The sequence below is a fragment of the Xiphophorus hellerii genome, chromosome 4 (genome assembly GCF_003331165.1).
Source record: "Xiphophorus hellerii strain 12219 chromosome 4, Xiphophorus_hellerii-4.1, whole genome shotgun sequence".
Lineage (NCBI taxonomy): Eukaryota > Metazoa > Chordata > Actinopteri > Cyprinodontiformes > Poeciliidae > Xiphophorus > Xiphophorus hellerii.
Window position 1 is genome coordinate 34,468,315 of NC_045675.1, and position 11,871 is coordinate 34,480,185.

Genomic DNA, 11,871 nt, shown 5'->3' on the forward strand with positions numbered 1-11,871 from the left:
TTTACAGTAAAAATATTTACCTCGCTGTTGTTTTCAAGCTAGCTCAATCAAAACAGTCTCTGACTTTTGCCTTCTTTAAAAACTGTCTCTAACTCAACTGATCGATCGCTCAAAGTTTGCTCGGAGACTTAAAATAGATTTTTTTAAAGTGACTTTAAACTTTGTGGAGTTTTCTGAGATTTTCTTGAGTCGTTCATTTTGAAATTAAGACATGAAGCTGAATCCAGGAAAACACCTGTCGACCACAAAACGTAACTTTGGAGGTTTCCTCTCCACTAACCAATAAAATCTAAAATAATTTATGGTTTTCTTCCTCTTATAAGGCAGACAGAGATGTACTCACCGCTTTCTGAAACAATTCCACGTCTTCTTCTCGGAAATCGGTGCCTTTTTCCCGTTTTCCCCTCCGTCCTCCTTCTCTCTCTCGGCCCGGTGGAGGAGCCCCTCCCCTGGCCCGCGGCTCGTGCCTGGCGTTCCTCCATGTTTAGACTCCAAATATGGTCCGCTTCCTTCGGGACGCAGACAGTCCTCTCTCTCTCCCTCGCTCTCTCTCTCTCTCTCTCTCTCGGTTTCCGCCCCGCTGACTCACCTCTGCGCATGACTCACCTGAGCTCGGTTTCACTCGGAATTTTCCGGAGAAAGTTGAGAAATACAGAGCTAGCTGAAGCTAGCAGCGAAGTTTCCGGCAGATAAATCTAAAATATTCGTCATTACCCAAAATTATTTGTTAAACTTGAACTTTATGGATCATTTTGAGTCAGTATTGTAAACATGGAAACGTAAGCATTTACCTGAAAATGGTGTGTATTTCTAACTGACTGATTTAATACATATGAAAACGGAATAATTAAAACAATATTAAAACATCTGACAGACAACCTGTCAGATACAAACTAAATACAAACAACCTGAATGCAGTTTTCCTCTCATTCATGTCTCACTAATAGATGTTTTCATTCCAAACAATCAAATTTTATTTAGAATAATAGTTCTCCGTTATTTCTGAACTTTATATTTCAGTTGCTTATTTTCTTATGGCTGGATATTTTTATCATGTTGTTATAGTCAGAGGTGGGTATCAAACATTTCTACTCAACTAAGAATAGCACAACATGGTCATATTTTCACACAAGTAGCTATCCAAGATATTACTCAAGAGTAAAAAGTGTTTGGTAAAAAGGTGACTCAGGTTGAGTAACTAACAGATCCGAATATCTGATGTAATGGTTGAAAATGATGTCATCCTACAGACAAAAAGTATTATGTGCAACTTCAGGTATTTTAAGGACTAAAATGGAAAGAATAATACAAATAATGATCATAATTACAAAATAACAAATTTAGACTGAACTTTCCTAAATCAATTTCTTTCAAAATGTCAGAACAGGTTGGAGTACTTCCAGTCATCTACATGGTTTACTGCATCTTCTTGATCTTAAAATGACACAACAGGCTCAGCAGATTTAAAGTAACATTAGAAAAAAGATTATGAACAAACAAGAGGTGCAGTTTTTAATGCTCAAAAGGTTGAGAAACAGCATTTTATCACCTCGTTCACTGAAAACAAAGCAGAAACAAATCTTAGATCATTGCAACATCCAGGCTCTGACTGATGACTTAAATGAAACGCATCAAATGTAACATTCAGTTGTTCAAAAATATAATGAAATAAAACTTTGTGGAATTTAGAACCAGTGACTCTGAAGAGTCCAGCTGCTCTTCATAAACCCTGACCACAATATCCAACATGCTGTTTCACTGCGGTAAGTTATTTGTTTGTAGTTAAATCAAGCAAACATTTGCAAAACATCTGGTGTAAAACATGCAACACTGTTTGAATGTCAACATGCAAAACAGGGTTGCTAATGGAAGTTAGCTTAGTCAGTGGACAAAAAATAGATTTTAAAAAATCATAAAACTAACTAAATAAGTTAAACTAAATCTAAATCAAGACTGGAGCACAAATCTCTACTTACTCATCTTCACCAGTTCACTCTGCTGTCCTCTGATTAGGTTGGGGCTTGTAGTTTGCCCAATTCTCCTCTAGGTGGAGCTAATTGTTCATTAAATCAATGCAACCACAGTTCAAGAACATTCATGTCCTGCTGACCTTGACTTAAAGAGATCAATAAAAAATTACATTTATTAGCAAAGAAAACTGTTTATTAGTGACTTATGTCGTTGAAATCTCAGATAAATACTTTCATTTCAGATTTTATTGGAATTTCATGTAACAGACAAAAATGAAAAGAAAGTTTTTATTCATAACAGAAATCTTTTATGAATAAAAAGTTGAAATCTGAATTAAATGCACTGATTTTTGGGGTTTTATTGACTAAATGTGAACAGGTCCAGGGGTGTGAAGACTTTTGCAAGGCGCCGGTCATCATGCAGTTTGTCTTCACTCTGTTCAATGAAATACGGTGGATATCAAAACGTAAACCTCTGATTCCCCTGTGGTTAAAAGTGGAGGTATGTGACCTTTGACCTCTGGCCACAGACGGCGCTGATGGAGGCAGACAGCTGACAGAAGGCGGACCGGAGGCGAAACCCCTGGGCTCCACGCGCGTTCTGCAGCGGAGCCAGCCGAGCGTCAACATGGACAACATGGAGAACCTGTTCAACCCCAGGTACCAAACGCTTTACCGAAACAAACCAAACCACCTGAGGCTGCTCTGTTTCATTCCCAAATGTGAAATTTATCTTAAAAAGAAGCACTAGTTCACCTTTGTTTTCCAGATTAAGTCTTAAAGTAGAAACATTTTGGTCAACCTTAGAGCAACAACAGACCTGGATGTTTCACTGAAACTTCAGTCATTTTTCCTGAGTTTTTTTCTGTTTCCCAGTCATTTATCAGTCTGAGTCTGTTCTCAGTGTAGTTACTGTACGCTCATGTGAGTGAGCTCCACTGGCTGCAGGTATTTTTAGCATCAGGCCTGTTGCAGCTGTTGTGTCTCTGCATGTCAGGAGCTCTGAGTGGGTTTGTTTAGCTGCTGTGGGAGGACACAGGAACGGTTCCCACAGGACAGAAACTCACATCTACAGCCTCAGCAGCAGCCGTAATTAAAAAAATATTCTTTTTAATCACCAACTACATTAGTCTCTGTTAATCCAAAATGTTAATAAACAACAAACATGCATGTTTACAGAAGTAAACGTGAGGTTTTGGCTTCTCAGGGGAATATCTGCAAGCTATTGTACAGAATTATTACACAACTAAATGAAAAACTTTTTCCTTCCTCATTTTTCTATTTTCATCTGTTCAGGTGAAAATTATAACCAGCTCAAAACTTCCCAGTAAACACAAAAAAACAATCCTTGAATAGGGTTGTTTTATATCAGTTAATATCGATAATTATTGATTAGTTTTTTGTTTTAAATATCCCAAATACTAACAAACTGCTGATGTGACCTTTACTGTTTTGGCCACAGTTTTCTCTCCAAGCTGCTGTTGTTTAAAAAATCTTTAAACAGTTATGAGGCACAAACCTTAAACTGCTGCTGCGTAAGTTACCCAGCAGGTTGTTGCTAGGTAACCAAAGAATGAGTGAGTTGCTAAGCAACCAAAGAGTGAGAGAGTGAGTTAGTTGATGCCACCAGCCTTGCTTTGCTAGCTGTGAGAAGTTAAGTAGCTGAAGTCTTTCCTCTGTTTACATCTCCCAGAAGGCTGTGCGGTTCTGGATCAGAGTTTAATCAATATTCTATCAGACTTATTATGTATTGATATTTATATATATTGTTATTGATTTATTATTAAATCTACTTTTGGCTCATCTTGCCTAAATAAAAGAAGCTGCCTAATAATTATGTGTAACTGTTCTTTGTTCATCTCAGGTCCAGTAGGTTGACTTCACAACAGACACACAAAAACTAAAATAATAATAATAATAATAATAATAATAATAATAATAAACATAATTGTGAAACAGATGTGAGACAAATACACGTTCATGCAAATTTCACAAAGTCAAATCAGAAAAACGTTCCACTTATTTAACTTTCCTAAACCACCGGAAGTTCTTATGTACCGCGTGCTGGACGTCAAAACGTCATGCGCTTTGTTTGTACTTTGTATACATATTTTAAATAATTGGAAAGCTAAGGCTCTTGAGATTCTAACAAGTTATACCAATCAAGGATAAAGTTATAACTGTAGACAGTGAACTGTTTAGTCAAACAACTTAGAAATGCAGAATAAAGTCCAACTCACCGGTCAGAGTCTCCATCATTGACAGAACAGAAAAATCTCGAACAAAAACGGTCTTTTTACGTCCACACTGGTCCAGTTAATCTAATCCCGTGACGTTTGTTTGTCCACAACAAGTCTGACGTCCACAATCTAACATAATCTGCCGCTGAAACCCTTCAAAATCTCCTTCATATCGATCTTTCTCTCAAATGTTTAACTCATTTCCGTTAGCATGCTAATTTTGTTGCTTGGGGGATATGGCAGGCCGATTTACCATAAAATCAGTTTCACCACCAACATTCCAGACATCTGAAATTAGTTTGACTGGGTGTCTTTGTAAATTAAGATAGCTCTAATTACATTCTGACTAATATAAATTACATCGGATTTACCATTAATTTGTGTGGAAGTTTTAATTCAAGATATCTACAATTAATTACTGACCATCTGAAATATATATTTCAGATGGTCAGTAATTAAGGGATGACTAGTCAAAGTAAAGTTACAATATCTCACTTTTTATCTGGAGCTATAATTTGATACTACAATCTTGAGTAGACAAAATTCTCCAAATGAATTTCCGGTAGCGTTAATTAAACAGCTTTTCTATGAGAAATATCTGGAGTGAAATTTCAGATTTGTCTGACATCACTGATATCTTGTGTCACAGCTTGATGCATCATTGAAAATGTTCCATTTTTAGTTTGTTAATGGGTTGACAGCACTTTAACTTTTCAAAGTGGTTTTTAAGTTCATTGTCTTTGTTGGAGGCGAATAAATAGGAAATTATTTTCCCATTTCTGAATCAAACTACATAGTTTTGCATTCTCTGCATGAGTTCTTCTGACATTGTGCCATTTTATGATAATATCATGCAGGAAGCTCTTGCACTCATTCATGGTTTAATAAAAACAAACTTTTCTGGTGCATTAGCTCTGACCTTTAGCTGTGCGTGGCGCCCGGAGGCAGGCGGCGCCCGCTCTGATCTCATCTAAACATAAACATCCCATCTGGTCGTCTGTGATGTCGTTGTCTCATTTGAATAATGATGTTTGACTGAATATTGTTTCTGTTAGTTTTAACCAGATTAACTGATGACATCTGAACCTGACGATAAAGAGCATTTTAGATAGACAACTTTACTTTTATGTAATAAAAAATTATATATTTTTTGTTTAAATATATTTATTTTAAAATAAGTTGATAAACATTTCAACCACTTCTATAAATAACAGTAATTAATGCTAATAATAATGCACCAAACTGAAAATTGTTGCTAATATTTCAGATTGGCAGAAAACCTTTGACCTCTGACCTCTGCCAGCACAAGCTTTGTTTTATTTGACGGGTTTTTTGTTGCTTTTCGTTTTTCCAGCCTGGCAGCGGCGCTGAAGAAACTGGACCCGGAAGATGGAGAGCAGATCATGGAGTACTTTAAAACCCACGCGCTGCTGAGCAGAGAGAAAGCCTGTAAGACACAAACCCTGAGAGTTTAATGACATCATCAGGTTAAAGGTCAGAGGTCAGCTCAGACGTTTCCATCCACACATCATGAACATAATCCCACATTAATTTTAGGCTTTTAAAGCCGTTTGGCCGGTTCAGGTCCAGTAAGGTTCAGGTTGCCCAGAAAATTACTGTTTACTGAAACCAGTTTGGTTCTGGTTCTGTTGGGACAGACGGGTCCAAACATGTTGGTTCTGGATGTTGAAGAGTTTGAAGGCATGACCAGATATGTTTAGTGATTATTCACCAGTAACTCTAAAACAGTTCTAATAAAATTATTTACATTTTAATTGGATTTCTCACTTAACAAGAAAAAAAAGTATATTTGCAAAACTGTTTTTTTTCATCTTTTGCAGAATATCAAAAAAGTTTTGTTCACACTTGTGATTGAAACTTGGCTTCTGTGGATCATGTCTAAAGCCTCAGAAATGATTTTGTGAACTTTGTAAACTGACAGTAATGTTGTTCCATATCTGTTCTTGAAAGGATGTAATGAATTCCTGCTTCATGTTGTCAGACAGGAACTGTTCAACCAAATCTAGCTAATCATGATGTTTCCATCCAACTCATGCAAATTTTGAGCAAACTTTAAAATGTCACAAGAAAGAAAATGCAAAAAAAAAAAAAAAAAGTGTATTTAGTCTTATGATGACCAGAAACATTTAAAAAAGTAAGGAAAAAAAGCAAAATCAGAAGAAATATGTAATATGTTTACATTCTCTTGTATTTCCCACACAGCGCCACCTTGTGGATGACATGATATTGTGTGTGTTGCAGTGCTGCAGGCGTCCGTCAGAGAGCAGAAGAAGCTGCTGGTTGAAAACGCCAAACTGAAAAAGGACATCGACCAGCTGAGGGGTCAGCTGCAGGACAAGCAGAAGAGACGCACCGGTACGGAAACTACCAACCAAACTTTAACACCTAACAACATCTTCACTCCACCAGGTCAAACGTTTATTAAATGTTTCTTTAAAAGACGTTCTCATTGGGGACTGAGGAGCCATAAAGTTCTGAAGGAAGTTTTATGGAAATGTTTTTAACCTCTTGGAAACACGGCGGACATTCTTAGACTGCGTTAGACTTGATATCTTGCTAAATTAAAAGTGACTCAGATGCATTCAGCCGTTATTTGTATTTCATCTCTTTCTTGCTGATTTAACATGTTTTCTTTCTTCCAGCCAAAGCGTTGTTCTCTCAGGCTCCGCCCCCTCACCGTGTAAGCCCCGCCCACTCCACCCCTGACCCCACCTCGCCCTCCGGACCAGCAGCTGCTGTTCCTTCATGCTGTCCTCCTCCCTCCGTTTCCTCCGGTGAGAGCAGAGACCGACCAGGCAGGCGGAGGAGAGGAGAGAGGAAAGGTAACAACAAACCGGAGAAACCAGAGGAAAATAAAACGACAGTCACGTTTCATATCCATCTTTTAGCTCGTCCGGTCTCAGACCCGCTCTCTTTGGGGGCGGAGTCTCGCATCGATGCGTCACGTCTGGATCTGCGTGTTGGAAGAATCCTGAGCGTCCGGCGCCACCCGCTGGCGGAGGCCATGAGTGTTCAGGACGTGGATGTGGGAGAAAACTCTCCACGGACCGTCGTTAGCAAACTGGGAGGGTTACAAGATCTGGACCAGGTAAAAACAACATTATTATTATTATTATTATTATTATTATTATTATTATTATTATTATTATTATATCAGGTGTTTTGAATGGAAACTGACTTTTATTGTGACATTTTTCAGCTTAATTTTCCAAATTATGAAGTTGAAAGTCTTCGTAACAAAATTTGACTTTTTCTGAAACCTCTTTCAAAATGACTTCAGATATTCATGTGTATAAAATGTCATTTTGATTTTGAAAGGTTTTCAAAAATTAACCTAAACTATTAAAATAATAGGAAATTCCACTCAATTCTTTTACTTTGTGCTATATTTGTTTTTATTAAAATACAAATGTACAAGATTTGATGTGAATGATTGGATTTTATAATTGTATTTTCTTTAAGCAATGAAATATAATATTTATTTAAAATTTATGCTGTCAAGTTTCCATTGGAACAAAAAACTGAAATACATAAAAACACATAATTAATTAATTAATAATATCTTGAAATCAAAATGTATTTTATTAAGTTTTAAGATGTATTGAATTAATTCCTACAATTATATCAAAGTTTTCCAAATCTAGATGCAATAGTTTCCAGTTTAAATAAGAAATGAAGGGAAAACCTGGATTTAATGAACTAGATTTTACACAAATACAAGAAATGTGACTTAATTTTTCAGCCGATGTCAAATTTGCAGTCATAATAATACAAAATATGTCTGAAAATTGTATTTCTCTAGTAAATCATGCTAGCAGCTAACCAGAGTCAAGCTAATAGCTAATGCTAACTCCAAATTAGAGAAAAGCTGACTTACTCAAGAGTCAATAAATAATCCTTACTGTGTTTTATGTTTATTATTATTAATTAAAACGGTTTAAATTTCCCCCTGGCAGCTGCAAGGCTCTCTCGGAGTGTTTCTGTGCAACGTGAAGGCCTCTAAAATGAGGGGCGTGGCCTCACACGGCCGCCTTCTCTGTTGCTGCGCCTCTGATGTCATCACTGAGCTGCTGGCGCCACCTTCAGGCTCCGCCCCCGGAGACAGAATCACCTTCCTGAGCTACCCTGGTAACTATGGCGACGGTGTTCAGGTCATTTTCAGCCTTTATGAGGCTATAGAACCGATTCCAACATTAAGATCCGCCATGTTTGTTTTAGGTGAACCGGATGGTGAACTTTCATCCAAACAGAGGATCTGGGAGCTTCTGCTGCCTGACCTGCAGGTGGACAGTAAAGGTGTGGCCAACTACAAAGGCAGTGGGTTTGAGGTGAAGGGGAAGGGGCTCTGCAGGGCTCCGTCTCTCACTAACTGCACCATCAGATAGAAAACTGCCCCCTTCTGGATCATTTGTGTAAGAACTGCTGGCACGTTTCTGTTGTAGCTGCAAATGAACTGACAGACCAAAGGCACAAATACTTAAATAAACAGACAAAGAATGTTTTTTTTCTGTTGCTTTTTAATTATTTCATGTTATTATTATTACTTCATTATTTCAAATGCTGGTTATGGTTAACATGTTGAAAAGTATTGATTAAATTGCACTTTTCAAAATATGCATCTTTTAGCAGTGAAATTTAACATTTATATTTAAAATATCTTCCAGTTTCAGTCTTGAGTTTTCTTTATAAAATTAAAGTTTATTGGTCTTTCAAAATACTACTCTAAAATGTCCTAAAAAACAATATTATCATATATCTCAATAATTAGGACATTTGTTGTTACGGGCCTAAAACCCACATTAACGTTGATGGTTTTGGTCCTCAGAATTTGTGTCAGAGTGATTGGTCTGACCTAAACTGCAGAGCTTTGTGATGGTTCTTCGCTGAGAGGCGGAGCAGTTGATCCCTTATTGAACGGCCTCTGATTGATGGCCAATCAGAGCTGTTATCCAAAAACGAAACCCCGCCCCCAACCTCTTCAACCAGAGAGCTCAGCCAATCAGAGCTCTGGGTCAGGAAAGCAGGCGGCTGAAGCCCCGCCTTCCCCAGGTGATCAGCGTGTGTGAAGACGAGCATGGCGTGACGACGCCAGTCTGGACCGAAGAGACTCTGAAAGGCAAAAAAATCTTTTAAAAAGTCTTAACATGTTTCTGAGAAGAAAAATAAGAAATGTGTTTTATTGTCCCTACCAGAAAATACGTTAGTGAGCGCTAATGCGCTAATAGGGGAGCTAATTTTTAATTTAGTTGGCAATTTTGCTAGCTCTGAAAACATTTAGCACGTATAGCTTCTCCTAAATTAATCTTTTGGATAAATTCTGAATCGCTGATTTACCTGGATGTTTTGTAAGCTCTCTGTAAAGTTCAACATCTGTGCTGAAGTTTTGGTTTTTCGACCATTATGAATTTATTCTAGTAGTTTTTGTATGGCTCATTTCAGTTAGCTGACAGTTAGACGTGGAAACAGAAAGAGATTACACTAAGCAAACATTACCACTAGTTAATGGTGGTAATGGGAGAAATCATTTTATTTGTCCAGATTATTTGACAAAATAAGCAGCTACTGAGTAAAATAACCTTGATATAAAATGGTATATTGCTACACATTAATTAAAACTCTAATTTTGTGCCTGTGCAGTGAGACTTTTCCATGACCTTTTATTGTTTCTGTAAGTAAATGAAGTCGTATCCGGCTCCTTACACAGTTTCACGTTTATTTTAAGTAAATTCACAAATTAAGGAGTGGACTTAATATCAAGTTGATGAAACTTGATAAGCTGCATTTTGTCACAGTCACATTATCACTTTTCATTACAGGAATTAAAAAAAAAAAGATTAAAAAACGACTAATTTCTATTTTAAGATAGTATGAACCTAGCAGAGAGTTTTGTACCCGACATTTTCTATCCCAAAGGTACGAAAACACAAGTACAACAAGTAATGAGCCAAAAAACCACCGCCAAGTAGAAATAGGTTGGGATGAAATTCAGATTAATACGTTTGTGAAAGAGCAGAAGACGTAAATAAGACAAAGATGATAATGAAATGAAGGGAATCTAAATGTGTGTTGTACCTCTGTGTGGCTCAGCAGCGGTGAGCTTTCGTTCAGCTGATCGACTCTCATGATGACCACCAACACGTGAACGCCACCGGGGCAGAGCTCCTGCAGGCTCTGTGGGCGGAGCTTCACGGGGGGCGTGTCCAACACTCTGAGCACCAGGTCAGACTCCGCCCCCTGCCTCCTGAAATACGCGGGAAACTTCCTGCTCAGGACGCGGAGCTCTGTTGTCACGGAAACGTCAGAAACGCAGGTTCCCGTCTGAAATTCGTCCCCGCCTGTAACCAGCGAGAAACTTCGTTACATTCACGTGAAAAAATGAACCTGAATGAAATTCTGCTTTACGGGACTGACCAATGAGAGCGTTCCCCACGGAGCTCCGCCCACTCTGCCTGTCTCCTAGCAACAGCACATTTAAAACGAGAACATCCCTTTGTTCGTCTCTTGTCTTTATCAACCGACTCAGGATGTTGTCATGGAAACCGAGTTTATTATCCATCTGATAAAACAACAATGTGAGATTTTATTGTATTTCATTTTGCAAATAGATAAAACCCAACAAACCACGACAGCTTCTGCCTTCTAACGCTCTATAAACTGGTTTAACGTTGATCCAGCCTGCTGATAAGCTTTCTGAGTCATCTTTAATGTCCTTCATGACGATAAAAACATTTAGATTGATAATAAAACTTATTCTCACCTGGTCGTACCTCTGCAGGCGCAGCAGACAGAGACCGGGTTCCTGGTCCGGTCAGCACAGGAAGCCGAGTCTCTGCAGGAGTGGCTACAGGTTAAAGTACAACCAGCCTCACATCTCTGTCGCTCCGCTCAGGATTTATTACCCTATAAACGTGATAAACGTCTCTGCAATTCCTCATACTTCAGTACTAATGACTGTGTCACCATGTGTTGACTTTTATCTGCTTTTATATTGTAATAAAACCAAAATGAAAATGTAAATTTATTGATTTAATCATTTGACCTGCAGCACAGAGAAGATATCACAACGTCTGCTCTGACCTTTCATCATTAAAATGTAGTTTTTACTGACTGCATTCATGATCGTGTTGCTGTGATGTTGTTCCAATCAGTTAGTCATAAACTTCAGTTATTTAACTTCGTCTTTTTCTCTTTAAACAAACTATGTTTACATATCAGGCCCACATTCAGGAAGAAGGTTGTCATTAATGAACAGACAGGACTGACCATGTTCATTAATGTTTGATGCAAATTGATCCCATGCGCATCCTTAAAAAGTCTTAAATTCATTACTAAAATGAAAGTTGGCCTTAAAATAATTAATCACAGGTCTTAGATTTTGTGGCAGGATTATTTAATCTCATATATTCTATGTTTTTTTTTGTTGTTTTTTTTCTTGTAGGACTTTTCTGTTAGACAAAAGTTTGTTTCGACATCTTTACTTTCTGAGACTGGAGGCAGTAGCTAACTAGCTGCTAATATAGCGTGCCATGCTAACCAGTTAGCTCTTCGGTGTCTGTCATGGTTAAGTGGATTCCTGGGCCTCCTACGGTTCTGGACAACGGTCCAGTTAAACTGAATCATATAACTGAAAGCTAACCATC

The 11,871-nt window shown here is 37.9% G+C and overlaps 2 protein-coding genes across 3 annotated transcripts; one reads left to right on the forward strand and one right to left on the reverse strand.

Moving 5' to 3' along the window:
• Positions 1–2,398: 2,398 nt before the first annotated feature.
• LOC116718952 (aminoacyl tRNA synthase complex-interacting multifunctional protein 1-like) lies at positions 2,399–8,730 on the forward strand. Of its 2 annotated transcripts, none has more exons than XM_032561262.1 (8): positions 2,399–2,423; positions 2,501–2,630; positions 5,565–5,659; positions 6,473–6,586; positions 6,874–7,053; positions 7,120–7,319; positions 8,188–8,359; positions 8,450–8,730. In XM_032561262.1, exons 1-8 carry the CDS (start codon positions 2,414–2,416, stop codon positions 8,614–8,616), a joined length of 1,068 nt encoding a protein of 355 aa, XP_032417153.1. In that variant the 5' UTR covers positions 2,399–2,413; the 3' UTR covers positions 8,617–8,730. The 2 variants fall into 2 exon arrangements, with proteins under 2 accessions (XP_032417153.1, XP_032417154.1); XM_032561263.1 differs by having other exon boundaries at positions 6,874–7,005.
• Positions 8,731–8,850: 120 nt separating this feature from the next.
• Positions 8,851–11,086, reverse strand: LOC116718953 (GTPase IMAP family member GIMD1). The gene is made up of 4 exons (XM_032561264.1): positions 10,989–11,086; positions 10,643–10,787; positions 10,304–10,566; positions 8,851–9,340 (listed from the first exon to the last, which is right to left on the reverse strand). Exons 2-4 carry the CDS (start codon positions 10,785–10,787, stop codon positions 9,065–9,067), a joined length of 684 nt encoding a protein of 227 aa, XP_032417155.1. The 5' UTR covers positions 10,989–11,086; the 3' UTR covers positions 8,851–9,064.
• Between the last annotated feature and the right edge of the window lie 785 nt (positions 11,087–11,871).

What these genes read in the sequence shown, in the direction of transcription:
- LOC116718952 (XM_032561262.1), top strand. An exon ending in GCTGAGCAGAGAGAAAGCCT is followed by an intron (nt 5,660 to 6,472) that starts GTAAGACACAAA and finishes TGTGTGTTGCAG; the next exon opens with TGCTGCAGGCGTCCGTCAGA. An exon ending in GAGGAGAGGAGAGAGGAAAG is followed by an intron (nt 7,054 to 7,119) that starts GTAACAACAAAC and finishes TCCATCTTTTAG; the next exon opens with CTCGTCCGGTCTCAGACCCG.
- LOC116718953 (XM_032561264.1), bottom strand. Translation starts at nt 10,787, where the DNA reads ATGGATAATAAACTCGGTTTCCATGACAACATCCTGAGTCGGTTGATA. An exon ending in CGTGGGGAACGCTCTCATTG is followed by an intron (nt 10,567 to 10,642) that starts GTCAGTCCCGTA and finishes CGCTGGTTACAG; the next exon opens with GCGGGGACGAATTTCAGACG. An exon ending in CGCTGCTGAGCCACACAGAG is followed by an intron (nt 9,341 to 10,303) that starts GTACAACACACA and finishes TTTGCCTTTCAG; the next exon opens with AGTCTCTTCGGTCCAGACTG.